The following is a 12,957-nucleotide window of genomic DNA, read 5'->3' on the forward strand; positions in this document are numbered from 1 at the left end:
TATGGCTAAATCCATTTATTCCGAAATAAAAAGCAAAATAAACAGGAGTCGCATCACCAGGGCGCCACGACCCCATCCCCGCCTCCTCCTCTGTCCTATGCTATCAATAAATAAGTTTCCCAGCCCCGAATAATTATTAGAACCTCCTCCCCATGTGCCAGCTCCAACCTCTGCTAGGTATGATACAGGGGGCGGCGCTACCCCCAGAATATACAAAATGTTACACAGATACAATATATACACTGGGGAAGCGGGGCCACTCCAGCAACCCGTGCCCTCACCTGTTCTACAGTTAGCCCCACTGTCCTGCCTCAGCTGCCTCTCAGTGTAAGAAGATGGGAACCCCCCTGAGGGAAAAATTGCTTTGGTGAGAGTAAGGAGGCCATTAGGCCTCCTCCAAACAAGCCAATTCTCTAAGTGTCTGGCTCTTAAATAACGATATTCATAATGCAGAAATTTAAGGAGTCAGCCCTGGCCAACGTGGCAAAGGGTCTGCACGTTTGTCTCTCCCGATTATACAGGGGTCTTATTTTGCTCCTCTAAGAGTAAAGCGCAGGGACATGATGGGGGCAGAGCCTCCGGCCCTACTTCTCCAGGCTTTGCTGACAGTGGCCTGTTTTTTTTTTTTTTTTTTTTATCCCGACATTTTAATCCCGTAACTTTTTTTTTTTTTTTCTGAGATGGAGTCTGGCTCTGTCACCGAGGCTACAGTGCAGTGGCATGATCTCCATCTCCTGGGTTCAAGCGATTCTCCTGCCTCAGCCTCCCGAGTAGCTGGGATTACAGGCACACGCCACCACACCAGACTCATTTTTGTGTTTTTAGTAAAGGCGGGGTTTCACCATGTTGGCCAGGCTGGCCTTCAACTCCTGACCTCAGGTGATCCACCCGCCTTGGCCTCCTAAAGTGCTGGGATTACAGGCGTGAGCCACCATGCCTGGCCTTTTTTCGTAACTTTTATACCATAACTTTTTTATCGTATAACCTTTTTTATCCCATAACTGTTAGTCCCATAACTTAATTTTTTTAAATTTAGAGGCCTGCTTTTAGATGACAGTGATCTTCACCTCATCTGCACCTGTCTACCCCCATTAGACAGGGGTTGTATGCTTGCTACTGTAAGGGTAAAGGGGTGACTGGGAAGGGATGGTAGGGACATGGTGGGGGCAGGGCCTCTAGCCCCACTTCTTCAGGCTTTGCTGATAGTGTCCAGCTTTTAAATAATGGTGATCTTCACCTCATCGTTCTCGTCAGCCCGGTAAAAAAAAGGAATGCAGGGGTTGCTGCCCAAGCCTGGGCGCTCCCGGGGGTTCTGCATCTCACGAAGCAGCTGCATTATCTGCTGTGCAGTGGGGTTGTCTCGAGGAGAACCCTCTCCAGTCTCTCCTTGGGCAGGCTCGCTGCCGGCGAGGCTCACCTCACAAAGATCTTTGGAGAGAGAGAGGCAGGGCTCTGAGCGCCACGTGAGCCCTCCCTTGCTCCTGCCTGCCCACACCTCCCGAGGGTTCTTACTCACCACCCTGCTGGTTGGCAGCCCCAAGCTCCTGGGGGGCTGGGGTCCCTGGATTGGGCTCATCTGCAGGGTTCTGGGCAACTGCTAGGAATCTGCTATGCCACTCATTGCGGTCATTCACAAGCCGTAACACCAGCTCCTGCAGCTCCAGCAGCTTCACCTGGAGGGAGGGGTGTTCAGCTGCCACATCCGTGCCTGTGCCCACCCCACAGATATGTTCCATGCCGTACCTTCATCTCCTCCTTGTCCTGGGCCAGCCTGCTGATGTACTCCTCCTTTTCCCGGTGCCGCTCCTTCAGCACTGCCCTCTGGCTCTGGTACAGTGCGATGTACTCTCCTGCAGGAGAACAGGGCTCAGATGCTGGGTTCCCTCCGATGGCTGTACAGCACCTCCTCCTGCTGTGTCGTGCCCTCCCACTCACCAATGGTGTCTGTCTCTCCAGACAGCTGGATGCAACGATGTTCCAGTTCCTCTACCCTCTCCTTCAGGTCTGCCTTCTCCTGCATGAGCTCCATAAATCGGCTCTGGAGCCAAAATAATGGGGTCAGATCTCGGCAGCGACCTGCCCCACCCCCGCCCTTGGCCCATGCTAGGAGAGACTCATTCACCTGCAGCTTCTCCATGGCCTTCTGTAGGGCCCGGTGGGTCTCCCCACACACAGAATCACCCCCAGTCCCTGGGGGTGGGGCTGCCGCCTCAGGCTCCTGGGCAGAGGCCAGCAAGTAAGCCAGGCGCCGGCAGCGCACCCTTTGCTCCTTCAGCTGCCCACGTAGCTTTGCCTGCTCCTCCTCGGCACTGGCTACAGCCGAGTTGAAAAATGCCACCTGCAGGCAAGAGAGGTGCATTCTTGGATGGGGATACACAGGATGAACAAGGCAGGGAAGTGGACAGCAGCCCTTCCCTGGGGGCCTCAGAGGCTGCACCTGTTGGTCACAGGGGAAATGGTGTCTGATCACTGGCTCCCAGGGAAGGGGTGTGGGTCCAGAGAACTCAGAAGGCCAGGAAACCAAGAGAAGAGGGTCTGGGAGGGACCACAAAGGGAGGCAGCAAAGGTGGGGCAGGAGTCGTCAGCCTCACCATGGCCTCCCGGCTCTCCAGGTCCTCTGGGATGCTCGGCATGGGCCAAGGCGCCTCCTCCTCCTCGTCGTCCTCCCTGTCCAGTCCATCTCCTATTGCGGGTGGCCAGAGGGGTCATCAGACAACCCAACAAGGGTACAGTGGGCTCAACTCTGCCCCCACCCTCACTGTGTAACCCTGAGCCAGCCCCTCCCCAGAGGGAATGAGCAGCTGTCCTTAATTTTTATTTTATTCCTTTTGAAGAGCCACGGTCTCGCTATGTTGCCCAGGTGCAGCCCCACTACCCATCAGCACAGGAGTTCTAACCTGTGCCATTTCTGACCTGGGCCAGTCCACCCATCCTTAGGCAACCTGGTAGTCCCCTGCTCCCAGGAAGTCACTATATTGATGCCCAACTTAGTGTGGACAGCCGGTGAGCATAATGACCAGCTGTTCTAAAGGTCTCTTCCAACTCCTCAATCCTAAGCTGCTAACAGTCCCTGATTCCTCCTAGGGCTCTCGCCTCTTCCTGTGAGCAGGTTCCCGTACCTTCCCCAGGGAGAGCTGTGAGGCTCAGCTGGGCTCGTAGCTGCTGGTTCTGCTGGCTGAAAGCTTCCAGGCGCTCCTAAGGGGCCAGTAAAGAGAGTGAGAAGGCACAGAGGTTGCCAAGTTGTCCCCCTCAGGGCCCTGCCCTCAGCAACTCCCTCACCTGGGTTTCCTGCAACTCTTGGCTGGCCATGTCGGCCACTGCTTTGCCCTGAGCTTCCTGCTGCTGCAGCTGGTCCACGAGCTGGGTCTGCAGCAGCAACTGGTTGTGCAGCGCCTCCTTCTCAGAGGTCAGCTGCTGATTGGCGGCCACCTGCTGCTGATAGGCGGCCACGTACTGCTGCAGGTGTCCCAGGTACTGGTCTCGCTGCTGCTGTAGACTCTGAGCCTCTTGACTCTTCAGCTCCACCTGCAGGAAGATCCTGGGCGTGAGGGCAGGTGGTGGCTGACTTCCAGATTCTGGGCCCATAAATAGGGTAGCAAGGGCACGCTGGGCTCTGTCGCCTGCCCAGACCTCTGGCCCCTTGCTCCAGGCCTAAATGACTGCCTACCTTGCCTAGAGCCTCATGCCTCCTTCCCCAGCCTCAAATCTCACACCCTTGTTCCCACCACTTAAACTGTAGGCCACAGACTGGTGGAAACACAGAGGGAGTCAACCATCTGCTAAGTGTGCTACATGCCTAACGCTATCCACATATTATCTTATTTAATGAACTTCCTTTTTAAGTTAAAAGAAACTGAGACTTAGAGATGCAATGTAGTTGAATGGTGACCAGTGGAAGAGAGGTCAGAATCCAGTTTGAATCTAAGAAGCCTCTTATCCCATTCTCTTTCCCTATGACTGGGGGCTCCATGCCTCTAGCTGGAATGATGATGTCCAGACCTGAGAGGAGCCCAGGGCTATCCACTTCTAAAAGTCTGAGGGCAGGAAGAAACAGTCACAGGACTTTCCTGGAGGGTGCTGGGGTCACCTGTCCCCCAGGCTGGAGCTGCTTCTGGCCTCACACCTCCCGTCCCCAGAGGCTGGTGCCTGCCTCCCAGCCCTTCTTGGATGGGGTGGGGTTACCGTCTCCTTCAGCTCGCTCAGCTTCTCCTGCAGCTCGCCCAGCTTCTTTCCCAGCTCCTTCTTGACGTGCTGCTCCGACTGCAGTGCACTGGTGATCTCCATGTTCTCATTAGTCTGGACAGGGAGAAGCAATCAGCGGTCACCCACTGCAGCTGGAGACCCCAGAATTTGGTGTCTGCCTCCCATGGCGCCAGGAAGGGTGGAGGCAGGTTAGAAAAATCATCCCCTCTCCCCAACAGGCATCAGAGCAGGGCTCGGCTCATAGGTGACTTCAGAAGTACCATTTCACGTGAGGGCTACACTGCCCCATTTTACAGATGGGAAAATAAAGGGCCGGAGGGCTAGGGAGGAGAGCAGGCACCCCAGGTAGGGCCGCGCACCAGCTTTACGAATCCGCTCTGCAGCTCGGCCAGCTGCTCCTTGAGTTCGCGGTTCTGGGAGAGCGCTCGGCTGATGGTGGTTCGGTCGTTCTGCATGGTCTCCAGGATTTGCCTGCGAGCCTCTGCCTGCTCCCCCCAGAGCTCAGCTGCCCGCTCCAGCTCCAGCAGCCTCTCCTCCTGCTCCCGGTTCAGGCGGCTCAAGCCCTCATTGTCTTGCACCTGGGCTTGGAGCTGTCCTGCCAGACTCTCCAGCTCCTTCCGCAGGTGCTCAGTCTCCACCTGTAGCTGCTGCTCCACCTCGGAGGGCCCTGCTGGGGGCTCTGGGGGCGGGGGTTCAGCTGAGAAAGGAGGCAGACGATAAGGGCCTCTGGATTCTCAAAAAAAGCCCTCCTCTTGGTCCACAGCTCCTCTTAGGCTCCCCACACTTGGCCTCCTTGCTAATGATTCCTTGTACCCGGATGGTAGCCAGTCTTCCAAGCCACTATTCAATAAAGACAACTGTGGGTGGCTGACAACCGGCACTCCTCCCTCTTTGCTGATGGGGACACTGAGGCTCATAGAGATGACAAGACTTGCCATCTCCTGGCACAAACCTCTTTCCCTCTGCCTCAATGCCAACTCCCTGGGGCATTCTAAGCCACCTCCGAAGCCCTCTGACAAAAGTCCTGCTCCCAGGTCACCCCAGCTCCAGCTTACCCATCTGGTTCCTCAGTTCAGTCAAGCTTGTCTCCAGCTCCTGTACCCGACTCATGCTACGCTCCTTCTCCTCCCTCAATGTGTGCACCTGTCCAAAGCACAGCGGGAAAGGGCTGGTGGCTGGACAGGCTACCATCTCCCTCTTTGCCCCCACCTCCACAAAGCCCAGACCCATGACTACCTCTGGTTGTGCTTCTCCCATTTTACAGATGCCCGCAAAGATCAAGTGACCTATCTAAGGTTGTTGGGGAGCTGAAGGGTCAGGTCTCACCTGCTCTGATACTTGCTGCATCCTCTGCCGCCACATGGCACTCTCTCCTTTGAGATTTTCTGCATATTTATCTCTCTCCATTTGGAGTTGTCTAACAGACTCCATTACCTGCAAGAATGGGTACAGAAGTTAGGAAGGGTTGTCACTGGTCTTTACCTGCTCCTGGCCAGCTGGGGTCATCTTCTTTCCACATCCCTCCCCTGCAAAGCCTCACCTGCCCCAGGTGTGCTTCCAGCTGCGCCCGCTCCTCCATGGCCTGTTGTAACTGCTGGTTAGCATCAGGGGCTTCACACTGGCTTGAAAACTGGATGGTAAAGAGAGTTTAGATGTGGGGAGCCCAGGCCATTCCATACAGTGCCCCTTACAAGGGCTAGGGCTAGGCTCAATGTACAACTCGGTCAATACAACTCTGCTGTCAAGTTTACTTTAGAAATAAAAAATAATCTTAAAAAGATCTCAGGCCAGCCATGGTGGCTCATGCCTGTAATCCCAACACTTTGGGAGTCTGAGGTGGGTGGACTGCTTGAGCTCAGGAGTTCAAGACCCACCTGGGCAACATGGCAAGGCCCCATCTCTACAAATTCAAAAATTAGCCCGATGTGGTGGCATGCACTTGTAGTCCCAGCTACTTGAGAGGCTGAGGCAGGAGGATCACTTGAGCCTAGGAGGTAGAGGCTGCAGTGAGCTGAGATCACGCCACTGCACTTCGGCCTAGGTGATAGAGCAAGACCCGATCTCCAAACAAAACAAAACAAAACAAAACAAAACAAAAAAACTCTATTATTACCATGGAATAGTGAAAGTGTTACCTTGAACCTCAGAAGGAAATAAACAGACTATGAGCTAGCCATATAAATGTAATCTCTAAAATCATGGTTTTCACTCATGATGCTTTAAACAACAACAAAAAATTTAAGCCTTAACCCTGAAATTCTGATTCTCCAGGTCTACAGCAGGGCCCCAATTTGTAGATTTTTTAGCACTCTCTAGAGGATTCTATAGCAGGACCAGAACAAGGAACCAAATTTTCCAGCTCTTGGCTGAAGCCTCCCCATACCCTGCATGATCCCTAGACCATGGCCTCAGCTGGATGGGGCCCTAGCCACTCCCAGGGCTGCAGCCTCTTGCCTGTTGAAGCAGGAGTTCGGTCATCTCTAACTTCTTTTGCAGCTCTTCCAAATTAAGCTGCATGCCAGCCTTCTCAGTCACTAGGACTCGAAGCTTCTCTTCCAATTCTGATTTCTCTTGCTTCAGGTCCTCATTGCTTTGGCTATGGCCAGAGGCAGTAGAGAAAGAAAGGAATGAAGAACAGAAAGGACTGCTTTGGTGATCAATCCCCTGCCCCACAGAACCATGGCATTGGAAGGAACCTCAGGAATCAAAAGTTACATATAGCAGGCCAGAGAGACGACATGAGTTGCCCAAGGCTACACCATGCATGAGTCAGTGGCGCAGCTAGTACTAGAGCTTTGCTGGTCACACATGCAAACCTGTATGACCAGCTCACCATGCTTACCTGTATACCCCCCACCTCCCAGCATACCACCCATCCTAAGGGCCCCCAGACCTCCCATCCCACCATCCCCCATCCTACGTGTTCTTGTATAACTCCAGCCTGAGGGCATCTCTCTCTTTGGTTAACTCCTTGTTGTACTGCAAATACAGAAAGGTTAAGTCAGGATATAGCAGGCAGAGGAGCAGCTGGCCAACCAGTAACAAGAGCTACAGTAACTACTCCACAGTAATACTTCCTCACTCTCACATTGACATGTTTTCCAGGCATTTCCAAGCTCATGGTCTCATTTTTTTTCTTTTTGAGACAGAATCTCGCTCTGTCACCCAGGCTGGAAAGCCATAGTTAGATTTCAGCTTACCACAACCTCTGCCTTCCAGGTTCAAGTTATTCTCCTGCCTTAGCCTCCCAAGTAGCTAGGACTACAGGTGTGCACGACCATGCCTGGCTAATCTTTGTATTTAGTAGAGATGGCGTTTCACCATGTTGGCCACACTGGTCTTGAACTCCTGACCTCAAGTGATCTGCCTGCCTCAGCCTCCCAAAGTGCTGGGATTACAGGCGTGAGCCACGACACCTGACTGATCTCATTTTTGTTGTTGTTGTTTATTTATCAAGAGAAACTCTTTCTTTCCTTTTTTTTTTTTTTCTTTTTTGAGACTGAGTTTCGCTCTTGTTACCCAGGCTGGAGTGCAATGGTGCGACCTCGGCTCACCGCAACCTCCATCTCCTGGGTTCAAGCAATTCTCCTGCCTCAGCCTCCTGAGTAGCTGGGACTACAGGTGTGCGCCACCATGCTCAGCTAATTTTTGTATTTTTAGTAGAGACGGGGTTTCACCATGTTGACCAGGATGGTCTCAATCTCTTGACCTCGTCATCCACCCGTCTCGGCCTCCCAAAGTGCTGGGATTATAGGCGTGAGCCACCGCACCCGGCCATAAGATAAACTATTTCTTAGCCCACATATTCATGTGTCATAGTTCAGGAACCTGAGTCAGTGACAAACTTCTAGGTAATTCAACCTGAAGAAATTCCTTCTATGCCATGATGACTTTATACTACGAAAACCAGCCTTCTTCATCTCCTCAAAATCTTTCTCGGGATCGCAATTTCTGTAGAAATCTGCATATGCCTTCTTTCTTGGTTCTGCCACACCAAATTTATAGACAGCTGCAACCCCAAGGGATACCTGGAATGCTCCAACCATATGACCAAAAACCCAAAACGCCTGGGTTTTGCCAAAACTTGGGAAGTCTTGGTAGTTACTGTGTGTTCTTGATACACAGGCCAACCTCAGCACCAACGTCCTTCCTTTTTCTTTCTTTTTTTTTTTTTGAGACGGAGTTTCGCCCTTGTTACCCAGGCTGGAGTGCAATGGCGCGATCTCGGCTCACCGCAACCTCCGCCTCCTGGGCTCAGGCAATTCTCCTGCCTCAGCCTCCTGAGTAGCTGGGATTACAGGCACGTGCCACCATGCCCAGCTAATTTTTTGCACTTTTAGTAGAGACGGGGTTTCACCATGTTGACCAGGATGGTCTCAATCTCTCGACCTCGTGATCCACCCGCCTCGGCCTCCCAAAGTGCTGGGATTACAGGCTTGAGCCACCGCGCCCGGCGCGTCCTTCCTTTTTCTTTTTTGAGATGGAGTCTTGCTCTGTCATACAGGCTGGAGTGCAGTGTTACCATCTTGGCTCACTGCAACCTCTGCCTCCCAGGTTAAAGCGATTCTCCTGCCTCAGACTCCTGAGTAGCTGGGATTATAGGCACATGCCACCACACCCGGCTAATTTTTGTATTTTTTTTTAATTTAATTTTTTTTTTTTAAGAGATGGTGTTTCACCATCTTGGCCTGGCTGGTCTTGAACTCCTGACCTCGTGATCCACCCATCTTGGCCTCCCAAAGTGCTAGAATTACAAGCGTGAGCCACCGTGCCCGGCCTTAATTTTTGTATTTTTAGTAGAGATGAGGTTTCACCATGTTGGCTGGGCTGGTCTCAAACTCCTGACCTTGCGATCTGCACGCCTCAGCCTCCCAAAGAGCTGGGATTACAGGCGTGAGCCACCACGCCCAGCCTAGTCTCATTTGTTTTTAAAAGAACTTAGTAAGTGTAGAAGGGACAGGGAAAGAGAGCGAATTTATGTATGTATGTACGTAGGTATGTATCTACATGTATTTATTTATGTATTTATTTATTTATTTATTTGAGACGGAGTCTCCCTCTGTCACCCAGGCAGGAGTGCAATGGTGCCACCTCGGCTCACTAGAACCTCCAGCTCCTGGTTCAAGTGATTCTCCTGCTTCGGCCTCACGAGTAGCTGGGATTACAGGCATGCGCCACATCTGACTAGTTTTTTGTTTTTTGTTTTTTGTTTTTTATTTATTTATTTTTGAGACGTAGTCTCACTCTGTTGCCCATGCTGGAGGGCAGTGGTACAGTCTCAGCTCACTGCAACTTCTGCCCCCTGGGTTCAAGCAATTCTCCTGCCTCAGCCTCCCAAGCAGCTGGGATTACTGGGGCACGCCAGCACACCTGGCTAATTTTTTGTATTTTTAGTAGAGATGAAGTTTCACTATGTTGGTCAGGCTGGTCTCGAACTCCTGCTCTCAGGTGATCCGCCCACCTTGGCCTCCCAAAGTGCTGGGATTACAGGTGTGAGCCACCACACCTGGCCAAGATCGAGTTTATAGCTGGCTAGCAGAGGCCCAGAGAGATCAGATAACATTGCTGTTGTTATTATCATTATTGCTACCACTGTTTGAACCTTTATTGAGTGCTTCACCAGGTACCATGCTAACAATCCCATTTAATTCTCCTTAACACCACATGAGACAGTTACTATTATTACCTCTACTGTGTAGATGAAAAATATGGGGTGGCTGCCTATAATCCCAACACTTTGGGAGGCCGAGGTGGGTGAATCACCTGAGGTCAGTAGCTGGGATTACAGGCATGCACCACCACACCTGGCTAATATGGCAAAACTCCATCTGGGATTACAGATGCCTGCCACCACGCCCGGCTAAAAAAATTAGCCAGGCATGGTGGCAGGCATCTGTAATCCCAGCTATTCGAGAGGCTGAGGCAGGAAAATCGCTTGAATCCGGGAGGCGGAGCTTGCAGTGAGCCAAGATCATGCTATTGCACTCCAGCCTAGGCAACAAGAGTGAAACTCTGCCTCAAAACAAACAAACACAAAAACATGTTAGTATCAGAGGTTAAGTGCTTGCCTAAGATCACTTAGACAGAGCTGGGATTTGCTAGGATTTGAACACCCAGGTATATCTTATTCTCTAAATCCATTTGTTCTCTGGGGGTGGGGCCACAGATAGGAAGCGGGTAATTAATCTTTTGTTCACTTTTTGAAAGGATGTTACAGGTCGGGTGTGGTGGCTCATGACTATAATCCCAGCACTTTGGGAGGCTGAGGTGGGCGGATCATGAGGTCAGGAGACCATCCTGGCTAACAGGGTAAAACTCTGTCTCTACTTTAAAAAAAAAAAAAAAAAAAAAAATACAAAAAATTAGCTGGGCATGGTGGCATGTGCCTGTAGTCCCAGCTACTTGGGAGGTTGAGGCTGGAGAATCGCTTGAAGCCAGGAGGTGGAGGTTGCAGTGAGCCAAGATTGCATGACTGCACTCCAGCCTGGACAACAGAGCAAGACTCTTGTCTCAAAACAAAAAAAGAAAAAGAAAGGATGATACATTTGCATAGTCCAAAACTCAAAAGGTACAGAAGGGAAATATCTCCCAGCCATGCTGTTCCTCTCTCCTGAGTTTTTTATGAATCCTTGCACGTGCGCGTGTGCGCGCGCACGCACGCACACACACACACGTGTTCCCTCTCTCTACACAAAAGGTCACATACTAAAGATACTCTTCTGTATCTTCACAGTACAAGTATCATATCCCCTACCTACGACTTGGCCAAGGCCACAACCAGGAAAGGGAAGGGCAGGCACTTGGCCTCCGAGCTCTGTATTCAGTGTTTGCTCCCCACAGTGCTTCCCAACTCACCCACAACAGCTGACTCAGCCCCAGGCTGCCTCTTACAACCACACACAAAAGGAGTGAGAAATGGCCCATACTGCCTTCTATGCAGGACACTCCACCCTGCAAAAGGGACCTTAAGGCTCACTCCTCCATCAGGGAAGCCAGCCTGCCATGGCACAGGGCAGGCAGTTGGACTCACCCTGTCTGCCTTCTTTTGCTGCGTGGAGACAGCAGAGAGAGCCCGCTCCAACTCTCCCACACGCCGCCGGGAATACTGCAGGCGGCTGGCCAGATCTTCGGACTCTCCTGGAATGAGAGAGGTTGAGATGCGGCCCAAAGGACTCCCCCTAAAGGCCTGTCAAAGTGCCAGGCTGAAGGATGATGGGATGCCCAGATTCCCACCTTCTTTCTGCCTGGCAGCATGCTGAGTGTGAGCCAGGGCTGTCTGTAACTCAGCTTTCTCTGATACGAGGATTCCTATGGTCTGAATGTGAACCTTTGGGAGAAAAGTCAAGCAAGTGCTGAAAAAGAAGGAAAGAAACGTTCTCCAGAGAACAGGAGGGAACTCCACACCCTCCACTCACCTGTAACTGCTCCCTTAGGGCTCCCTGCTTTTGGTTACATTCTTTCTTTTCCTACAGGAAGAGGAAGATAGAGCTCTTACTAGGGGAAGGCAGAAATGGCACAGCAAGGGACATGCCCCCAGAATGCCACCAATGCCCCAGGACAGGCCCACCCATGGGGCCAAGTTATCAGGGACCCTGTGGGGATGGGGTAGAATCTGGGTGGGTTGGGGGTGAGCCTTCTTCCCCAGGCTGGGAGTGGGTGAGATGAGACGGAGGCCTCCACATTTGAATGCCCCCCAAACCCAGCAGTCATGTTGTGAGCAAACAAAGAAATCACGTTACTTCTTCCAACTGATCCGTAATTTCTTGGTTCTGTTGTTTCTGTGGGGAGAGTCAAAGGAAGGTGACTGAGGGTGGCCCCCTCAACTCTATTCTCCAGACCAGGAAGGGGTAGGCAGGGGCCAAGGAATGGATTTTAAAGGCAAAGTTCTCAGACCCAATGGGAACACGAGCTGGTAACTCTCTTCAAGCTCCCAAGGAAAAGGGATTTGGGTCTTTGTTGGTTTTTGCCCAAAGCCACAGAACTGGGTCTGGATCTGATTCTCTTCAAAGGACAGTAACATAAACCTTGAGAGATGAAGTGTGAAAAAAAGCCCACCCTTCTGCCAGCTTGTGATTTAGAAAGGTATATTCATTCAACAAACATTTGCTGAGCATATACGGGCCAGGTACAGTTTTTAATAGCAGGGATAAAAGACAGAAAAAGACAGGAGCCCTTGGCCCTGAGGTTTACATTCTAGTGGGCCTTTAAATCTTGGACTCTCAGAGCTAAGAGACCTTTGATATTCTCTAACTCTATCTCCTCAGGAAATGCAAGCCCAAGGAGGAGAAGTGGCTTGTCCAGAATTAAAGAGCAAATTAAGGACTGAGTCAACACGGAAATATGGGGCTCCTGACAACCAGTCAGGCTAGCACCTCCTGGAGAGGCAACAACCCCAGGGCGTGTGTGGCAAGGACTCGAGCAGGGGTGCCTAGAGAAGAGAGGGTAGGCAAAGAGGGCAGCAACAGAAGAGCCATGCTGCATGCTCCGTGCTCTGGGGTCCCTCCAGCTGAGGCCTGGGCCCCCCAGCTCCCCATTCGCCCTTGGCACCAGGGGCCCCCTGCCCCTTTCTTCAGGGCCCCAATGGGAAACTGGAGCCCAGGATTGGCAGCGTGGAATCAGGGGACCCCACTGGACTCTTACCAATTTCTCTATCGTGACATTGAGTTGTTTGTTTGTTACATAGCTGGAGTCCAGGGCTACCGCTAGCTGTTGGTACCGGCTCTGAGGCGCATGCAGAGAGGAGGAGTTGGAGGA

The 12,957-nt window shown here is 51.9% G+C and overlaps 1 protein-coding gene across 4 annotated transcripts in view; it reads right to left on the reverse strand.

The window, feature by feature from the left end:
• Positions 1-12,957, reverse strand: part of GOLGA2 (golgin A2) — a 22,156-nt gene continuing 9,199 nt past the window's right edge. For 2 of the 4 annotated variants that reach the window (XM_003940580.4, XM_003940579.3), the window contains 20 exons: positions 12,844-12,924; positions 11,943-11,981; positions 11,619-11,669; positions 11,437-11,530; positions 11,234-11,340; positions 7,124-7,182; positions 6,658-6,799; positions 5,744-5,833; positions 5,530-5,637; positions 5,259-5,346; positions 4,563-4,900; positions 4,183-4,296; positions 3,280-3,525; positions 3,120-3,195; positions 2,592-2,683; positions 2,123-2,338; positions 1,936-2,038; positions 1,744-1,850; positions 1,517-1,673; positions 1-1,428 (listed from right to left, as the gene is read on the reverse strand). In XM_003940580.4, coding sequence (XP_003940629.3) covers positions 1,217-1,428; positions 1,517-1,673; positions 1,744-1,850; positions 1,936-2,038; positions 2,123-2,338; positions 2,592-2,683; positions 3,120-3,195; positions 3,280-3,525; positions 4,183-4,296; positions 4,563-4,900; positions 5,259-5,346; positions 5,530-5,637; positions 5,744-5,833; positions 6,658-6,799; positions 7,124-7,182; positions 11,234-11,340; positions 11,437-11,530; positions 11,619-11,669; positions 11,943-11,981; positions 12,844-12,924 — 2,520 coding nt within the window. In that variant the 3' untranslated portion in view covers positions 1-1,216. The remainder of the gene's footprint in view (positions 1,429-1,516; positions 1,674-1,743; positions 1,851-1,935; positions 2,039-2,122; positions 2,339-2,591; positions 2,684-3,119; positions 3,196-3,279; positions 3,526-4,182; positions 4,297-4,562; positions 4,901-5,258; positions 5,347-5,529; positions 5,638-5,743; positions 5,834-6,657; positions 6,800-7,123; positions 7,183-11,233; positions 11,341-11,436; positions 11,531-11,618; positions 11,670-11,942; positions 11,982-12,843; positions 12,925-12,957) is intronic. The other 2 variants (XM_010351299.3, XM_010351298.3) reach the window with 1 other exon arrangement.

The sequence above is a fragment of the Saimiri boliviensis genome, chromosome 2 (assembly GCF_048565385.1).
Source record: "Saimiri boliviensis isolate mSaiBol1 chromosome 2, mSaiBol1.pri, whole genome shotgun sequence".
Taxonomy (NCBI): Eukaryota; Metazoa; Chordata; class Mammalia; order Primates; family Cebidae; genus Saimiri; species Saimiri boliviensis.